Source organism: Macrosteles quadrilineatus, unplaced genomic scaffold (assembly GCF_028750875.1).
Source record: "Macrosteles quadrilineatus isolate MER2022 unplaced genomic scaffold, UCM_ALF_1.0 Scaffold_3__2_contigs__length_128488019, whole genome shotgun sequence".
NCBI classification, from domain to species: domain Eukaryota; kingdom Metazoa; phylum Arthropoda; class Insecta; order Hemiptera; family Cicadellidae; genus Macrosteles; species Macrosteles quadrilineatus.
The window spans coordinates 64,324,523-64,345,215 of NW_026542596.1; the positions used below are offsets into that span (position 1 = coordinate 64,324,523).

General features: G+C 35.7%; 1 protein-coding gene across 2 annotated transcripts in view; it reads right to left on the reverse strand.

Moving 5' to 3' along the window:
* Nucleotides 1–20,693, reverse strand: part of LOC128990574 (DNA polymerase delta catalytic subunit-like) — a 35,558-nt gene that overhangs the window by 5,196 nt on the left and 9,669 nt on the right. For both annotated transcript variants that reach the window (XM_054413009.1, XM_054413008.1), the window contains 8 exons: nt 19,213–19,349; nt 13,557–13,722; nt 4,835–5,043; nt 4,169–4,430; nt 3,668–3,763; nt 2,827–2,964; nt 2,176–2,348; nt 1,601–1,712 (listed from right to left, as the gene is read on the reverse strand). In XM_054413009.1, coding sequence (XP_054268984.1) covers nt 1,601–1,712; nt 2,176–2,348; nt 2,827–2,964; nt 3,668–3,763; nt 4,169–4,430; nt 4,835–5,043; nt 13,557–13,722; nt 19,213–19,349 — 1,293 coding nt within the window. The remainder of the gene's footprint in view (nt 1–1,600; nt 1,713–2,175; nt 2,349–2,826; nt 2,965–3,667; nt 3,764–4,168; nt 4,431–4,834; nt 5,044–13,556; nt 13,723–19,212; nt 19,350–20,693) is intronic.

The following is a 20,693-nucleotide window of genomic DNA, read 5'->3' on the forward strand; positions in this document are numbered from 1 at the left end:
ACATGAAGCACAAGACATTTGGAGATGATTTACTTTCTTCTAAAGAAGCCTGCCCCATTGTTAGCGAATTTCCCTATAGGGAAGTAGCTATTACCGTAGGTCTCATGGAAACTTAGGTCCAGGACCGATTTACTTTTTCATTTTGATGTCCCCCCCAGAGGCCAAAAACACCATTCGTTCAAATTTGTATATATGTATATATATATATTAATAATTGGAAACATTATAACAACATTAAGTACCCTTTTAAATTCATTTTAATTAAGAAACTTAGTTACTTAGAAACTAAGAAACTTAGAAACTTAGTTTCTTAATTAAAACGAATTTAAAAGGGTACTTAATGTTGTTATAATGTTTCCAATTATTAATATAATAGTAGCCCTAATCACAACCATACTTAGTATATATATATATATATATGTGTCCGTGAACACGATAACTTGAGTAATTTTTATCCGATTTTGATGAAATTTGGTTTGAAGGTGTAAGGCGGTATAAACTTGAATGAATTCGCGATCCAGCATGATCGGACCATGGGAACAGGGTTTTATGGGGTAAAAATTGGTTTTTCTCACTTTTGACCCTCAAAACACAAAATTTACCAATTTTTCTCTAAACCTTCTTAAAGAGCTTAAAACAACAAACAATTCAGTATATCAAAGTGTTTTTGTACGGTTATTTATTGGTTACGGAGAAAACTAAAAAAATGGTAAATTTAAAATTCCCATGTTATTCTTATGGAGAATATTGTAAAATGTTGTAGTTGACTTGTTTATGGATATCTTTTGATCAAACTTGGCAACAATATACTATTCATTTTATACTAAGCAATAATTATTTTACTTAAAACACATACTTTATTAGTTTCCTTGTAGCAGCAAACCTAGGTACTCGTTAAACCTAATGTTATTTAAATAGATCAATTGAAAATCAATTCAGCCAAATGGAAATTCGCTTAGACGGCAGGTTTGGTGCGGCGGGGGTATTTGTGTTAAGTTTAGCTTTCTCCTTTTAACTTCAATTAAACTACGCAAAGTTAAAGACAGTAATTCTTTTCTTTTTCTAAAGAGGTTGGCAGCCTTTTTAAGTTATAATTTCTTGTACACATGGGTATCCAAGGTTTGTTCATGGATTTTTTAAGGGAGGCAAAGGGGAACCTGTACAAGGAAACTGCGCTGGTAAATTGTAAGTGACGGCATTGGAATGCAAACCTCCAACATTGATGCCTTTGTACAACGGCGTTGCACTACTGAGCCACTGACTCACCATGCACTGTATACAATAATTAATTATAGAATTATTTAATCATAATGTGAATTCACATTTTTCTTTTAATACTGTTCAGTGATCCTCTTTTCAACCACAGCCCATTAAACTGAACTTGGATTACCCAAGACCATAGTAAAAATTAAAATCAATTGAAAATTTAGCTACACAACGAGAACTGTCTGCTGTAGCGAAAGTAGCTTGGTCAATGAAATTTAATAGAGTAAACTCGTGTACTGTGATAAAAGATAAATTTCAGAAAACAGTTGTCGTTTTTTATAAGAAATAAATTCTTTGTATACAGTTGTAGATTTTAGATGGATATCCTTGTTACCTTGTCTTGCTTGGTGAGCTCTTTGGTGATGACCAGTTGAGAAATGTCTATACGGTTACAGAGCAAATCACTGATCACCTGTTTGGCGTACGCCACTGCGCCATCAGGGTTCCTACAACACACACTCGGTTAGAACCATTTGGCAATTGAGTATAGTGGTAGTGATACGTCAATGAATCTTGAACCAATGATATAATGTACTAGATTCAAATTTTTAGTTACACCTGATATTTTCTTGTGTTACAACCATGTACTTTTGCTCAAGGCAGACAACTTAACAGAATCTAAGTGGACATATGCCAATGTTAACAGTTTCTAAATTTAAAAAACATGTTTAATTTTTTGGTTGTGGTTTTAAGTCTTCGGACAGGAATTTTGTAATATTTTAGTGACTGTGAGAAATTATAACAGTATTATTGTAATCGTAAGAGCTCAAACCAACCTTGCTGTGATCATTTGAGTTACAGTGGCAAATAGGATCATTGACAACAACATACAATAATATGAAAAAATAAAAAAATATAATTTTACAGGAAAAGTTGTAGGATACATAAGGTGTACCAATGGACCAGTACCTTTCAATAAGCAGTTTCTGCAGACACATGTTGATCATGTTGGAGACGAGAGGGGAGTTGTCTCTCCTGACTGTCTCCAGACCCTTACAGTCCATCTTGTCATACGTGTCCGTGCGAGTGAAGTACAGACCTGCGTAGCGCTTCTTGTTTATCAACAGGTACGGGAAGTACACCTGAACAAATATAAAGCCAGCCTTAGCAATTATAACTTGATGAATTTTGGAATTAAATAGTTTTCTTGCGGTATTCACATTGGTATCCAGCCTGTGACAATTAAATATTGATTGACATTTTCTATACTTTACAATTAATCAAACACATTGGAAACTAGCCCCTGACTATTACATGTGCTTATTGGTATCTAGCAGACGCATTAGACGTGCCAATAAATAGATTGCAAATTTGATATCTAGATATATCATTTGACAATTATATCTGGATATTGGTATCTACATCTAGCATTTACCAACATCAAACGGTAACATTTCTCACTAATCTCTCTGAGGGAATTGTATATAAGGAAACGTCATTGTTAGGTAATGTAACATTTTTTGTTCATCTATAAGCCACCAGACTTTTAATGTTTCTAGGTGAGCTAGCTGAATTCATTTTCAAAATAATATACTTAATTCCAAAATATTTGTCTGTTACCTTCTCAAACTCCAGTTTGATGGGCTTGATGAACTTGGAGGACACATACTCCGCTGCTTCTTGCCCCAACTTCATCGCTTCTTCCAACGTCTTCACGCCGAACTTTACCATCACCGAGTCTGTGTCTCCATATATTACCTGGAAAAATTGTTTCTTTCTGTCTCAAAGTTTCGGTTTTGTAAGAAATTGCTGATATTAACCTCAAAAAGAATATTATATGATTTCAACAGAACATTAATTGGACCTTTTCCGTTAATTCACAACTACTAGTGGAATGTAGTTAGGTTAGGTTGTTAGGTTAAGTTTTTCACTACCACTTCTATTATGATCTATTGCTCTAAAAAACTAGTGGTAGTGAATTAACAGAAAAAGGTTCCATTAATTGTTGAGTAGACTTAAAAAGGAGAAGAGCGGATTCGAGTGAGTGAGCTAGGAGTTGAGTTCATTTCACTTATAGTATTTTGTGCTTGAAAAATATTTGTTATTTAATTTCAATAAGGTTTTAAAAAGTGCCAATGAAATTTTGTATTGCTATAGCAGGAAAAAAAACATAACTTAGATCATTTATTAGTGAAGTGGTCATTATTAGGGCATACACAGGGGATTAAATTTTTTTCCTTGTGGTTTTATGATCCGATAGATAACAGGTCTAATTTTATCCTGGTAAAATGCTAAATTCTTCATTCCATATTTCCCTGAAATTAAGTATTTAAGACGGTAAATAGCCTTAAAAATAGCAAATTTCAAGCAATGAATTATTAAAGTGTTCTATAACATACAAAAATATTTATAAATAAACATTTCTAAATAAATTTAAAATTGTAGAACACTGATTACTTACAACTGCATCATGTTCGTATCCATTCTTGACGCAATACTTGTGTTCCACTTCCTGCTTTGTTTGCTCTATCATTGTACGTCCGTACGCCGTTACACTCTGGGAATGTAAATGGTAGTTCAGAATAGGAAACAAAACTGACTAATAAAATAATTTTAACACTTTAAATAATATTGTCAAAGAATATTCTATTAATTAACTTAATGATGAACTGGCTCAAGCAAATGGGCAGCTGATTCATGGATTGTTTGGTTAAGAATTAAAATGTTGTACGAAGAGAATAAAGGTTTTTGATTGTTTTTTTGTCCTTTATTGTGATTACCAAAATTAGGACAACTTCCAATCAATCTACGAACTTTGTTTATTTTATATTCATAATTTTAGGACCAGAAGATGCAACCTGGAGAAATCGGGCCTACTTTTGAAATCAGGCAATTATATAAAGACCCAGATGTAGCTAATTAAATGAATTAATCTTACAGCTATTATGCAGAGCTGACTCACCCCAGATATCTCCAAACAAGGAAGTTTGCCTACTTGTGCGCCAGTGAAGCCATACACAGAGTTGGCGCTTATTTTGAGCGCCAGTTGACGTCCATCCAACACTTTCTTCTTAAACTCATCTGTCTCGTTTTTCAAATCAGTCTTTGCTTTCTTTCTGGCGCTGAGTAGGTTTTCCAAAATCTCTGGAAGTAGTCCTTTTCTCACTGAACTCTTCACAAAGAGATTGTTTGATGGTGTTTTGGAATACTGGTCGGGTGTCAAACTGTAAACGTCATAGATTAAATTTTAAAACTCTGTGAGTAAAAAAACCTTTTCTTCTTTAAAAGTTTTCTATTGAAAATTAAAATAATTATATCACATTCATCACCTTGTTTTTGTCACTGGACTTTTGGTTTTGTTTGAGACACTTTTCATTTTGTTTTAATAATTTTATATTAAAAATTTAACATAATTGAGAACTTCCAAGAACTGAATATGAATAAAGTGATTGTGGGGGGGGGGGTTGTGAGCTACATACATCTTTAAAAAAATTGCTATTTTTCAAAAATCAAACACTACAGATGCCATTCGTTGTTGATTTTTTTTATTTTTAAACTGACTATGAAATGGGAATGGAATGTCCAGTTCTATTCACAGAGACAGATGAAGCACTATTGAGTAACCCACTTGTACTTGTCCTTGCTGTTGCTCTGCAGCAGAGTGGTGTAGCAGAGGTTGTGAGCCATCATGATACTCGGGTACAGAGAGCTGAAATCCAGCGTAGCCACTGGCTCGGCATAGTAGCCCTTCTTGGGCTCGATCACAGTGGCCCCTTCAAACTGTTCCTCCTGAACACCTCCTTGGTAAGCTGGCATCAAGTAACCCTTCTCCTTGGACTGTGGAAGAGAATCCCTCGGTAATTATAAACAATAAGTAAAACAAATATAGCAAACGATATGTACTACTAGAAGTAATGCTCTTGATCATGTAGTGCAGTAAAAATAAGCAAACCTGGGTACCTGTTAAACCTAATTTGTATTTATATACATTTAATAAAACATCCAATCAGGCAAATTGAAATTTTCTGAGTCTACAGGTTAGCTGTGGCTGAGTTGTTTTACTCATGAAATTAAGTTAAATTTGAAGATTTTATAGTATCACACTATTTAACTAAATGGGTTAAATGGTCGTAAACATTAAAAATACTTAATCACAAATAAATCAAAAACCGTTAGGCTTAGAGAAAAATGGTAAATAAATACAAAAAATATGTATTTTTAGATGGACTACATTTTGTGTATTAGTTTTCCTGTATCTCTAATAATAAAGTCACTATAGCCAAAAATACATAAATATGCTGCCATTTTCCAATATGGCGGCCGTAGCACAGCTTCAATTTTAGGGGACTTTTAATATATTAAAAAGGGAGGTACACCCAACATCTGTACCAAATTCCCCGCTTGTGCTAATTTTTTTGGGGTCAAAACATATTTTTATTGTACTAATGATTATTAATCACAATATTGTAGTCCTTAGGGTGGGGAGCAAGCTGGTCTAGTGTGGGACTTCGGTCCCTAGGTTCTAATCCCACCACTGGATTTTATCTAAGTGATAATTACCCCTAATTGAATTGAATTGAATTGAATTGAATTGAATTGAATTGAAAATAACTTTATTCATAAATCATACAAGTATGTACATTGAATGGCGTCAAAATTCTTAAAACTACTTAAACTTACAACATAATATCAGCTGTACAGTTCATCAAAATTATACAGTACTTTTTCTGTTAAGTATATTTTAAGCTGTGATTTAAATTTTTTACTATCATCAATTTTCCTCAACCCCTCTGGAAGCCCTTCCAAAAATTTTCTTCCAGCACATGACGGTTTTTTGTTATAAAATTCCAATCTATGGGCATCAACAGCAATTTTGTTTCTATGCCGGGTGCCATATTCGTGATTATCCCCTAGTTTAGGTAACATACTTTCAGACAAAAGATTTTTAGTCAAAAGAACGGTATGGAAAACATAAATGCCGTACACAGTCATTATACCCATGGCTAAGAAATGATCACGTACGGAAACATCCCAGTTTAAATTCAACATTAGTCTTAATGCTCTTTTCTGCAAAATTAAAATTCTGTCCAAATTTTTCTTTGATGTTCCACCATAAACACTTATGCCAAATGATATTGCGGATTCAATGAAAGCAAAATAAAGCTTTTTCAAAATATCTGTTGAACAAAATTTAGACATTCTATAAATTGCATAAATTCCAGATGTGATTTTGCTGACAACATGGTCAACATGGGAGTTCCATGAAAGATTTTCATCAACTACTAAGCCCAAAAATTTAGTTGTAGTAACTTGATTAAGATTAGAATTTTTAAAATTAATCACTGGATCAATTGGACTTTTTTGTTTACCTGTTGAAAATACCATAAAGTTGGTTTTACTGGAATTTAAAAGTAATTGATGATAGTTTAAGAAAGCATCTATTGATTTTAGGCAATTCAAAGAGTTACATTCCAAACCAGAAACAGATGTACTGCTTACTTTTAAACTTGCATCGTCTGCATACAAACTTATTTTATTAAATATATTGTTTTGAAATGACCCGGGCATTCCTTTGATGTAACAAAGAAATAAAACAGGTCCTAAAATCGAACCCTGTGGGACCCCATGTTGAATAATAGATAACTTTGAGCAGGAGGTTGAAAAAACGTTATTTTTTAATTGCTTCATTTCAACATACTGAGATCTCTGAGTTAAATAGGATCGAAACCACTTCAATGACCTGCTGTCGGCACCCAAATCTCGGATCTTCCCCAAAAGAAGCTGGTGTGAGACACTGTCAAAGGCCTTAGTCAGGTCCAAAAATATGCCCACTGTTTTATCCCCTTTATCCACTGAGTTTATTATTGAATCGATAAAATCTACTGCTGCAGTTATAACAGATCTACCTGGTCTGAATCCATGTTGTTCATCATCATGCAAATGGTTTTCTTCTAGATAAGTTACTAATTGGTTATAAACAACTTTTTCATATAATTTAGAAAATGATGACAGTAAAGATAATGGTCGATAATTTGTTATATTTTTTGGGTCTCCATTTTTATAGAGAGGACTAACTTTGGCAACTTTTAATTTTTCAGGGAAAATTCCACTCAAGAAAGAGGAATTTATTATATGAACAAGTGGTTTGACCAATTGTTTGCCAGCATATTTTAATACTGTCATAGGTATTTCATCGTAACCGGTTGATAGTTTATTATCGAAAGAGTTTAGAATACTTAATATATCATTATCACATACAGCATTCAATTTAAATTTAGCCGTTGGAGGACACTGAAAGCTTGGACAAGTCTCACCCCCATGCAAACAATCATTTTGAGCTAGCTGAGGAATAATTGATGAATTAACATAGCTATTAAAAAAGTCATTAAAAATACAACTTATCTCTTTAGGGTCTCTGTACAAGATTCCATCAAAATCTATTTCAATATTGCTAACATTCTTTTTCTTATTTGAGATTTCAGCATTAAGTAATTTCCAAGTAGCTTTACATACATTTTCAGCATTACTAACCTTTTTAGTGTAAAACTGTCTTTTGACATGTATAATTTTCTTTCTGAACTCCTTATTTAATCTCTTAACCTTATCATAAAGATCTTTATCATTACAAGCCCGAGCAGTCTTACTCAGTCTAATAATCTTTGATTTTTCATTTTTTAACTCTTGTGAAATCCAATTGTTGTATTTGATTTTACAGCGTTTTTTAAATTTAGGGAAACATTGATCAAAATAGAACTTAAAAATATTGTAAAAAACAGAATACTTTTCTTCGACTGTAGCCATATAAACATGCATCCAATTTTCTTTACTCACTAATTTTACAAACAAGTCTAAATTATCCTTAGAAAAATCCCTAGCATCTCTTAATATATGTTTATTTAGTTTATTTTTACTTGAATTTACATCCTTGACATTATCACATTCAATAAATACCAACAATCCATCATGGTCAGAAATTTGTGTATTAATACCATCTACTTTTAGCTTATAATCTGTAATATTGGTGAGAACGTTGTCCAATGCAGTCTCTGATGAACATGCAATGCGCGTAGGGAAGTTAACCAAATATCTCATGCTGAACATTTCAAGTACATCAAGAAGCTTACAACTTTCTGTCACATCCAGAACATTTATATTAATATCTCCAACAACTACAATATTTTTAAATCTTTTTATCAATAAAGTCAATAAATAGTTAAGTTTCTCAAGAAAAATGCAAATTTTAGTGCTGGGGGAACGGTAAACAGCAACCAGCAAAAACTGAAACTTATTGAATCTATATTCTGCTAAGCAGCATTCAAATTCCTTCTCACATATTACATTCTCTACAGAAAAGTTAATAGTTTTATGTTTTATATCATTTCTACCAAGGATAACAACACCACCACCTCCTGCAAATTTCCTGGAAAATGAGGAGTGAATTTGATAATTAGACAGATTTAGACGAGATAACTCTGTTTCAGTCATTTTGTGTTCATTTAAAACTATTAAATCTGGATTTAGTTCTTCTAAAGTTATCAACAAGGAATCAATTCTGGATGGTAGGTGTTGAATGTTTAGGTGGAAAATAGTTAAATTGTTTATTTCTATTTTAGCTGTGTCATTAACTTTTCCAAGAGATGATTTACTAATGTTACGCCTATTTAACTCTAAGTAATTTCCATTGGCACATGGATCAAGTTTTTTAACAGAGAGGCTTCAGATAGATATGATATAGAATGGTTTGGGTTATCTGGCACATTAGTTAAGTTTAAGCTACATGGAAGAGGAATAAGAGACTCATCACTCACACTTCTAGAACACTGATTGCCTTTTTCACTCAAATTATCACTGGACACAAGACTTGTGTTGACATCGAATTCGAGGGGTCGTTCTAGAGAAGTTCCAGATGCAGGATCAGAGAAGCAGATTTCGTTTACCTTGGAATGGGCTGTTGCAGGCGATTTTTGAGAGTCAGAAAACTTGGGGACATCAGGTTGTGGTGGAGCAGCAGTCATCTTAGGTTGCATGGAGGTAGGTACAGTGTTAGCAGCGGTAGTGATTAAGTCTTCTGTCACTGGTGAACTTCTACGCATTGCATAATTCGGTATTGGAGGATATTCAGTCAAAGAACCTATTTTAGGTGTTGAGCTAACACACTGTGGAAGGGTATTAGAAGGCTGGCATTCGTTGATGGAGTTTTGAAGAGTTTTAACGAACTCGATGTGAGACAACCCTTTCCATAAAGGTCTTCTTCTTGTCGGCTGATCCTTTGTTACAATGACAATAGACACTCCCGTACTTCTTCCAAGGTCCATAATCCTGGCAGCAAAAAGCTTGGGATCTACGTTGTCCCTTACGCAGCCCATTGGAGAGCATACTAATCTGGAGAAATTTCTTTCCTTTAAGTGTTTCTTCAATTCATCGAAAGCAGCATTGTACTCATGCTCTGAGGGCTTACTGTTGAAGGTGGATTTGGTAATTAGACTCCAAACTGTCACACCATTATCCTGTACTTGGCATGCCAAATAATCACTCAGGCAATCAGATGGTTTGGGTCTGCCAAAAGCCTTACGGAAGGCCACTGCCACACCAGCTGTCATATTTCTATGGTGATGTAAATCCCTTGATATGGTGTGGGCAAAAGCTGTTTCAGGGTCATCTCTATATGTTTCAAAGTATTCTGTTATATCTGCTTGGACAATACGAACTTCACTTTGAGTAGTACTGGTGTTTAACTGAGAATACTCAGTTGACTCCTTGCGTGTTTGAGAGAGGGTGTCCGTTGCAGTACTAGTATTGTTATACCATTTTGTAATAGCTTCAATCAGTAAAAATGCTAACTTTGACTTGCCTCGGTTGTTGAAGTGAAGTCCATGTCTCGTAAAGTGGAACCTATGAAGCTCCTCCAGGTCTATCAGAAACAGATTATTAATCTTAGTTTTCAATCTTCTAAGATGGTTGTTGACTTGTAATAAATCCAAGTTCACTGGGTGATTGAGCGGTAAGTCGAACCTAGTAGGTATAGTGCATAGAAAAACTGACCTTGATTTGCAGGTATCTGTTAATTTACTCTCCAAATCTCGGTATATACCTGAGAAGTCACATTTTAGGCTATCGTTAGTTCCTCCCAAGATGATAAGAGGGGTCTTCTCAACTATTGATGCTGAGTCTAATACTTGTAGGAGTGTCGTATTTGCTCTAACGTATCCAAAAGTAGATATTCTAGTACCGCTGTAAGATTCTATTTTGTGAGCTATGTTTTTACCCTGGCTGTCAGAGCAGAGTGTTACATTTGTTTTAGGACAAGTCTTTACATCAATGTGCTTACTTATTTTATTGTATCTAACATTGTTATTTTTCCTATGGTTATTTGTGTCAATTGTTACATCTGCTAAGAGTGTTGTGCCCGTAGATTGTTTTCTGAGGTCTTCATTATTTTGGTTTAGTTTCTGCAAATCATCAAATTTGTTTTTTGTAAGTAATTTTGGGATATCAGTATTTAGTTTGGGACTCTTTGTTTTATTTTTAGTCTTCACTTGAATCCAGTCATTTAATTGCACAGGGTTTCTATTGTCAGTATTATTTCTTACTTTAACTACTCCATGAGATTTTCCCTCCTTATCAACCATTATTGAACGGAAGAGCTCATCATTCAGCGTTGAGGGATTCAGTAAAACAAACGCTAGCATAGAACGCTTTTGTATCACTTCCTGTTCAGATAGATTTTTATTGTTAATGTAATTAAGGTTTAAAACCCCAGTGGTAGCAACATCTTGTACTATTGACTCAATGACCCAACATGTATAGATTCCACAGTCATAATTATTTGGTTGCTGTGGACTCTTCAGTGACACAAAACTTGGTGAAGATAAGCCCCCTCCCATATATCGTGTTAAGTTCTCTGAAACCTTTTTTGCTGAGGTCAAGTTGTAATTGTTCAGTGAGTCAAAGTGATAAAACTGATTTTTAGCTTTGTCCAAAATCAGTACGCTCCAATGAGTCCCATTAGAGGATTCGTTTAGATCTTCGGAGTCGTTAATTGGCATGATAATAATATTCTTCTGTTTTACTAACAAAGGGTCAAGAAAGCTGTTGATATCCAGAGTGTTTTTTATAGCACTGACCACCAAAGGGTTTATTATTATTCCTGAAGTCGGGGCTAAGAGACGACTATTTAAAATTTCCATATATGGCTGCAGTGTTAGGTCAGAAATCCAGCTTGTTCCTAGTAGTTCCGTGGTAATCACAATTTTATTCATCAATGAACTGTCAGTTTGAGTTCCAGAAGATATTAAAGTTTTGTGGGCATTATTTTGTAGAGTAAGGTCTTCAGTAGAAGTAGTTGAGGTTATTGTCATTGGTTGACACTGTACAGAACAATCTATCATTTTAGATTTGTCATTTTTAGGAAGATAATCTGGTATGGGGAAAATCTCTTCTGTAAATTCTAGTAGCCGGGCGTCTGATTCTATCGAATGGTCCAAAACACATGTTAACTGTTTTTCAAGTGTTTCATTTTTCTCCTTTAGTTGCCTATTTTCTTCTTGTAGATCCAACACGGCAGAGGATACTGCTTCATCTGTGTCAGTAGTAAGGTGTAAGGAAGAGTCAGTCAAATCAACTTGAATTTGTGGTAATGACGATTCGAAAGATGATTCCAATGAGACCTCTTTATTGGTGGACTGAACAGGTGTTGTGCTTTTAGGAGATAATAGTGTCCTCATTGTCACTGGGTGAGGTCCAGAGTGTTTTGGGTTGGTTGCAGTTATGAGTAATATATTTGAGTCAGTCTTTACTGTGGCATTACAGCTCCTACCAAGACAACGCCAGGTGACTTCTCCACTTTTGGCCACATAATTCTGTCTATATTTATGATTGTTAAAAATAATATTAGGCTTTCCATTCTTTGTGTTTTCGATCTGGAACTCCATCAAAATTGACATATATTTCTTGGGGTTGTAGTAATAATACTCTTCAAGGTTACCCAATAGAGCTAAACTTTGTGGAAATCAACAAATAAAATGTATTAAAAATAATAACATTTCTTCGCATATGATATTTTATTTTATTTATAACTGGAATAAAATCAAATAAAACCTTCACAGATCAATAAAGAAGGGAAATAGCAGGTCAGGCAACCAGTGTCCAAAGATGAGTCACCAACGGATGTTAAAGCTTCATGGAAACTAAAGCTGCTGAGCATCGTCTGCAAGTGCAGACAACTCAAACTTCTTCTTGCCGCCAAATTATAGCTCAAGAGCATAAACACACAGGAATAAGCAAGAGCTAATCTCCAACCCAGATCTTGTTAAATTTACAAGTTTAATATCAATAATCAAGACTTTTAATGTAATATTTAAGTAAAATAGATGTCAAAGTTTAGTTAGCAATTGTTCAATAGTGCTGGAAAAGGTGATAAATCATGCTATTTGTTCAAATAAAAATCAACATGCATAACCTCATTCTGGTAGGTAGTAAGTAATTATCGTTTTTATATTAATGGTAAATGAAAAATAAATTATTTGACTTGTTTCAATATGTACAAAAACACTCACTGTTACATTAAATTGTTACTGGTTGATCTTATGCTTTCAATAAAGCCACTTTTAATAAATAAACTTCTATGAACTTGAGAACACAGTCAATAGCACTTGTTAGGTAGCAGACAGATATACCCTAAGTATATCCAAAGAAATAAGAAGTCAGTTCTGAGACACAGCCTAGGATTATATAAATTATTTAAGATGGGGATGCCACTACGCGTATTTTAACCCAAATATGAGTGTAAAGAGGGTACATAAAAACTGTAGTTTTGCTTAGGTAACACCTTGACTTGGTAAAAAAGTTTGTGTATTCGACAGAATTTAGTGATTTAGATCAGCACAATCTGTCAATGGCTCCCATCAACTACAACGATTTTAATAACAAATCTGTCTACAAATTTCACACTAAGATGGAATGTCTAGTAGAACTGAGTCATTGGCATGGTGTGCTGACATTTCTGTCTCGTAGCAAACAAAAGCAGTCTATCTCGTGTTCCCATCTTCAGACAGTAACAGAGCAACAGGGAACTTCTACTTTACTGCATTAGTACTACTACCAGTACTGTTCTTCAGAGCTGTAATGTTTAGAGATTCCATTGTGCTTCCTGTTACAAATGCACCAGTTGTAATAGCTCTGTTAAACTGGTGTCTAACTGTATGTGAGATATGAGATTTGATTCTTGAAATAGCCAAATGAATCTAAAACTCTTATTTTCTCAACGTTTGATGGATTTGAGATTTATTTAAAACGCAGGTTAGACAATTAGAGAATAATATCTAATACCCATAACACAGAATAGGTCCTACCTTCCGCAGCAGCTGAGAGACCACTTTGATCTGCTGCCCTCTGGTGAGCAGACTAGTGAGAGAGACTCCGGTCACACGAGACATCTCCATGTAGTTGATGATACACATGAGCTTGTCCAGCAGTCGCAGAGGAAGGTAGGCGTCCTTGAGACAGTACACGGCCAGTCTGTGGACCAAACAAACATACAACTGTTACTGTACAACTACTTCCTGACCACCATTAGGCCTGAAGAAAACTCTCTCAACTCATACTTTCCTTAGTTGAAAATGCTGTCAGTGACAGTGAAATATTCTTCTAATGTTTTGTGTACAGTGTAAAATTGTGAATTTATTGTATTAGTTTGGATTCATTCCCATTGAGATAAGCCTGATATCATCATAAAATAATAAACTAAGCAACACCCTTAACCTCAAACATACATAAAGGTGGTGTTATATTGATAGGTGCAATGTAGCATTTGATTTTTACTTGTATGTTGCAAGTAGACTCATGTGTTTTATGTCCAGTAGCAATTGAGTGCGCTAATATCAAATATGTTGTATTAAGTCTGTTCTTTTATCGTGTGTTTAAATATGTTTGTTGTCAGATGTTTTTGTAAACATTAGTTTAGTTTGAAAATAGAGTTTGTTCAAGCAAGATGTGTGAATAATATTCTTGTATAAGAAATAGAACATGGTGGCAGCTTAGTGGATTTTTTATCGAACAAAGTCTAAAACCACGCATGATGTCAAGTAAGGGCAGAAAAAAACGAAATACTCGTAGGCAAAGGTATGAGGACAATGAGGAGGATGCCCAAAGTGAATTCAACTACATGTCAGAAAGGGATTCTAGAAAGACTGAAGGTGAGTCACTAGGTTTTGCATTGGGACAGACAAACCGAGAAAATAATGCAGTAATGTGTACTCCTACTCCTATGATAAATCTGACGTTACCAACTCCAGATACCTTTTCTTTTACTCCGAATGAGTGGCATTCCTGGAGGAATCGCTTTCAAAGGTACAGACGGGGGTGCGGTCTAGATAGCACTTCCGACGCTCGGCAAATCGATGTACTTTTGTTTACAATGGGTAGTAGAAGTGAAGATATTTTCGATTCGTTTTCACCAAAACCGAATACTTATGACGAGGCTCTTCGGGCCTTTGATGCATACTTTGTGCCAAGACGAAATATCATTTATGAGAGAACAAAATTTCTGAGACACAAGCAAGGGAGTGATCCATCTGAAAAATTCATAACAGATTTGCATGGTCTTGCAAAAACGTGTGCATGGGGTGAACTGAACGATGAGATGGTGCTTCTGGTCCTCATTATTGGTATGAAAGATGAGGCTCTAAGTGATAGACTCCAGCTGGACTCTCAATTGACTCTGGAGAAGGCGATTAATACCTTGCGCCAACACGAGGAGCTAGAACGCCAAAAACGTGAGCTCGCCAATACTAATGTTTTTATGGTGAATCAAACGTCAATACAAGTCGGTAAAACAAATCTGTCTGAAAGAGCTGGTGAACAGAAATTCACCGAGGATGCTATGAGAAAAAAGTGCAGGAAATGTGGTTATAACTGGCACGGATCACTGGCCGAATGCCCCACTAGGAAAGCCAAATGTGACAAATGTTCCGAGATTGGACATTTTTTTCGATGTTGTCCCTCCCGCGAAAAGTGGATGAGAAAAAACAAAAACGTTGTTAAAGAAATCGAACAGCAAGATTCAGACAGTGGTTATCAACAGGTTCCTGAGATTTTCATAGGGAATATAGACAGCAGTGACAAAGCCTGGGTCCAGGAGGTAAAAGCAAGCTGTGGAAACCAAGATTTAGGTCTTATAAAATTTAAACTTGACACAGCAGCTGATGTAACCATGATTCCAGTAGGAGTTCTTGGTGATTTTATTAAGACTCTGCCTCTAGGAAAGTGCAAATCCCCTGTGTTTAGCGCAAAGAAGAAAGAACGAATCAATATTTTGGGAACTTTAAGGCTAAAGCTTGAACATAAGGGTGTATCAGTTTATGATCTTGCGTATATTTCTGAGGAGATCACTGTTCCACTTCTTAGCAGACGTTCCTGTGAAGAGCTAAACCTGGTGAGGAGAATTTTTTCTGTAGATTCACATGATATTGACTGGGCTACTAAGTATCCTAATTTATTTCAAGGGCTGGGAAATATGAAAGGAGAGTACAAGATTGAAATGAAGGAGAATGCAGTTCCTTACGCTATATCCACCCCCAGGGTTGTACCAATACCTTTAAAAACCAAGGTGAAAGAGCAGTTAGACGATATGCTTGAGAAAGGAGTGATTGTTCCAGTTGAACACGCGACTGATTGGTGCGCACCAATGGTAGTTTGCGCAAAAAAGGGAGGTGGGGTTAGGATCTGCGTAGACCTATCCAAACTCAACAACAGTGTGAAACGTCGGTTTTATCCTATCCCAAAGATCGAACTTTCATTGGCCGAGATCGCGGGAGCCAAGTACTTCAGCAAGATCGATGCGAATTCCGGGTTCTGGCAACTGAACCTTGCAGAGGAGTCACAAGATTACACAACATTTATCATCCCTTTTGGGAGGTATAAATTCCGTAAGTTACCTTTTGGAATTACGTCCGCTCCTGAAGAGTTTCAGCGCCGCATGTCAAAAGCTTTAGAAGGGGCAAAGAACTGTTTAGTGCACATTGACGACTGTCTGATATGGGGAAGAACGAAAGAAGAACACGACGAGTGTCTTAGGGCCGTTCTAGAGAGAGTGCAAGCTAATGGAATCACCTTGAATAAGCAGAAGTCGGAGTTCTGCAAGAAGACTGTGACATTTCTGGGGTTTGTGCTGTCTAAGGACGGAATCAAGCCTGATCCAAGCAAGGTACAAGCGATTGTGGACTTACCAGCTCCAAGAAACGCTAATGAAGTACAAAGATTCATGGGCATGATCACTTTTCTGGCAAAATTTATTCCGAACCGCAGTGAGATTTTGGAGCCAATTACGAGCTTGTTAAAGACTAAAAACGATTTCTTTTGGGGACCAGCTCAAGAAAACGCTTTTGTCACAGTAAAACAGATTTTATCATCAGAGCCATGTTTGACTGTTTACGATCCGCAAAAACCCTCGATTCTTTCTTGCGATGCTTCAAAAAAAGGTCTTGGAGCGGTTTTACTTCAAGTTGAAGGAGAAAACAAGAAACCTGTGGCATATATATCTCGGACTCTAACGCCTGCTGAAGAAAACTACAGTAACATTGAGAGAGAAGCGCTTGCGTGCACATGGGCAAGTGACCGTTTGAAATGTTTCCTGATGGGTAAAATGTACACAATTGAGACCGACCACAAACCGCTTGTCTCAATTTTCAAAACACAAAATTTGGACGAGCTCTCACCGAGGCTACAGCGGTTCCGAATGCGTATGATGAGATACGATTATCGCATGACCTGGACCCCAGGAAAAGACCTTGCCATAGCAGATCTACTATCAAGAAGTCCTATTCCGGCTGACGAAGATGGCGAATTGACCGAAGAAGTGGAAGCCTTCGTCCACGAAATCAGTCTGATTAGTATAAACACTACAGATGAAAATGTGACAAAGGTACTTCACTCACAAATGAGAGATCCAATCTGTGCACAACTTAAGTTACAAATTTTAGACGAATGGCCTGTAAAATCAAGTTTACCTAATGAGATTCAAGAGTACTTTAATGTGAAAGACGAGTTAAGTTGTATTGATGGGCTATTGCTTCGAGGAACTCGGATGATAATACCTCAAGAACTACGAGTGGAAATGCTCGAGAGGCTTCACAGTGGACACTTGGGAATCACAAAAACAAGGAAACGTGCTTTGGGAACCATGTGGTGGCCTGGAATTTCTCAAGAAATAGAAAGGAAAATCAAATCGTGTCCAGTGTGTATTCAGAACTCAACTAATCACAGTGAACCATTGATTCCGAGAACTGTCCCGGATTACCCGTGGCAAAATGTGTCTGTTGACTTGTTCAAACACGAAGACAAGTGGTATATGGTTATCGTGGATCACTACTCAAGATACTTTGAAGTCGAGGAAATGCATCGAATGAGGGCTTCAGATGTGATTCGGGTTTGCAAAACCACATTTTCATGTTTTGGAATTCCTCAACGTGTTTATTCAGATAGTGGGACACAATTTCACCATATTGACTCAAGTGAATTTAAATTGTTTGCAAAGGAGTGGGGGTTCTCCACATTCAGAAGTAGTCCCCACCACCATCAGGGAAATGGGGCAGCTGAAGCAGCTGTGAAAGTAGCAAAAGGGCTAATGAAGAAAAACAAGGATAAATTTGAACTTGCCCTACTTTCTTACCGGACCTCACCTCTTGAAACCGGCTTTTCCCCATCTGAACTTATGTTTGGAAGGAAATTAAGAGACAATCTTCCATCTACTTTGGTTGGAAATCCTGTGGAAAATAAGAATTTTCTTGAGAGGGAGAATAAGTACCAGAATAAGTACAAGATACAATTTGATAAACGACATGGAGCGAGTGGTTTAAGTGAATTAGAAGTTGGAAGCATGGTATGGATCACAGATCTACGTCGACACAGTAAGGTAGTCAGGAAATTGAACGAACCACGTTCCTACCTTGTGGAAACTGACAAGAGAACTATTCGCCGAAACAGGAAGTTCTTAGTTCCTGCACCGTACTACGGAGGAGATGGAATTCTTTCAAACTGTTCATCCATGGTCCTTAATCGTCCATGCAACTCACGTGATCGTCCAGGAGCTGGCACAGTAACCCGTTACGGAAGGTCCATTAAGAAACCGAGGCGGTACTGAGGTTAATAAAGATGTGGACATCTTGAAGCGGGATGTTGTATTAAGTCTGTTCTTTTATCGTGTGTTTAAATATGTTTGTTGTCAGATGTTTTTGTAAACATTAGTTTAGTTTGAAAATAGAGTTTGTTCAAGCAAGATGTGTGAATAATATTCTTGTATAAGAAATAGAACAAAATATATGTCTGTTTTCATATTTCAGAATAAATCTTACAGCAAGTGATTTATCTGTCATTATAATAGCAGAGAACAAGCAGTGGTTTATAGGGTGATTTATTTTTAGTCCTACTTGGTGAAAGAAAAAGAAAAATTGATGGCTATATAAAGAGTAAGAATCATGTTGGCCTGGACCGCTGTGCGTTAGGCTAGCACCACCGTATTGGCATCAGAAGGATTTTACATTCAGTACGGTATGCAACTAGTATTTGCTACTAGTGCACTAATAGCTCTTATACTTTTGACAGTGTAGTTTCAAAATGAGGAATGTGAATGAAAATCCCGCCAGTTAGTGATGCAATCAGGGTTTTCTTTTTAAATTTTTAATTAATTGAAATATATTATTAGATTTGTGACATGTAGCCTATGGCAAAGGAATAATGAAAGAATGCTGAGTGTGATTGATATTAAATAAATGGCTGCACCAACTTTCATGATTCTAGTGGTAGATCTTGCAACTGATAAATTGGGGATGAAAATTACTCCAAAAATCTGTATACAGAATGAAATCCCAAACTTCAAAGAGCTTAGTTCACAATGTTGCCGCAGATAACCTTGAATACCACAAACGTCATGCCAAGTAATATTAATCCTGGAACAATTACAATTTAAGAAAACTTCCTAATACAATGAATTTTCATATTTTACAAATTTACCTTCTACGGGTCTGAGGGGTTCCGTTCTGCAAGTCGGAAATGATGTTGTGGTGAACATCTTCCTTCTGCTCCTGTAGGAAGTGGTAACTGACAGCGTTGAGAGTATATGACCGGAGTTTGTAGTCTCTCAGCAAACACTGGAATCAAATCAAATCATAAACTGTTTAATACAAACATTATTTGGAATAGAACATACATACATGACTTACTAATAAAAATCCGGCACAGGATTCTCCGTTTGCGCGACTCAAGAATGCATTAACGTATTCATGTTTCAAAACGTAAAAAATAGTCTAGCATTAATCTTTAGTCCTTCTAAGTTCGTAATTGGGAAAACGTGTTGAGAGAGTTAGTGTGAGAAAGTCGCATTTTCACATAAGAGTAACAATAGAAACCCTATTATTGGCCTTTGGATTGTTACAAATTAAGGTACTTTGGTATTATCCGGAGGCCACCTGTAAACTCACCTTACAATATTCATTTAGGCTAGGCCTATTCTATAAATGTTTAAAGTTAATAAGTTAACAAAGATATGGATTACAAAAGGTGTTTTATTTAAACAGATGAACAATTAACATGCAATGAGAAAAGGCTTGACGTTACAATGAAAGGATTGACAATGGTGTATGGGGTTGAAATTAAATTGAAATAAAAGATAAATTTGAATAATAACTTGAAGGTTCAAATAATTTAGATGTGATTTATCTCAGGGTAGGGTGTCGTGCTGGCTTGAATGCTAAGAATGAATAAATTTGATAGTGTCCAAATAGGCCTAATTAAAGTGTTAAACTTACACAATCTCAACAATGGAAAATCTAATTTTGGTGTTGTCCAAAAGGTAAGTCCAATTAGCGCAAAATTTTAAAGAGTTTAAAAAAAATTTATACTTAATTTTGAAGATAATGATTGAGTTGAGTCCTCTTGACTCTTGAGGTTTAGGCTACTGTGATATAACTTGAAACTGGTCTTCTTGATGAATGAATTTGATTTAGGTAAAATTTTGACTCCTTCTTCTAACAATTTCAACTTCTCAAAGGCTTCCTTCTCTCTCAATCTCAATGTTCACTTCACTCATTGTTGAACACATGGGATCACTTTCACTGCTTCTTAAATTTTGATTCCTTAAGGACTAATTTTGAAATGATATTATATGAAATTTTGATGTATTGCAATTCTCTTACATATTTAATAAATAATTAGGTTGTGGCTTTGTAAAAATATATATATAGGCTATGGATGAATATTATTAATGATTAATTGAACATATTAATGAAATTATATAGGGTAAATTAGGAAAATGAATATTAGGGCAGCCTTTCTGAGGAGTGATTATTAGGTGTATGAATAAAAGTTAACATTAAAAAAAAAACTTAATACTAAATAATGAATGAAATGACATGAAATATTACACACCCTTATACAGCGCGCTGCGGTGGTTATGTGAGTATTATTCATTCATTCTGATAGTCCCTAGACTACGA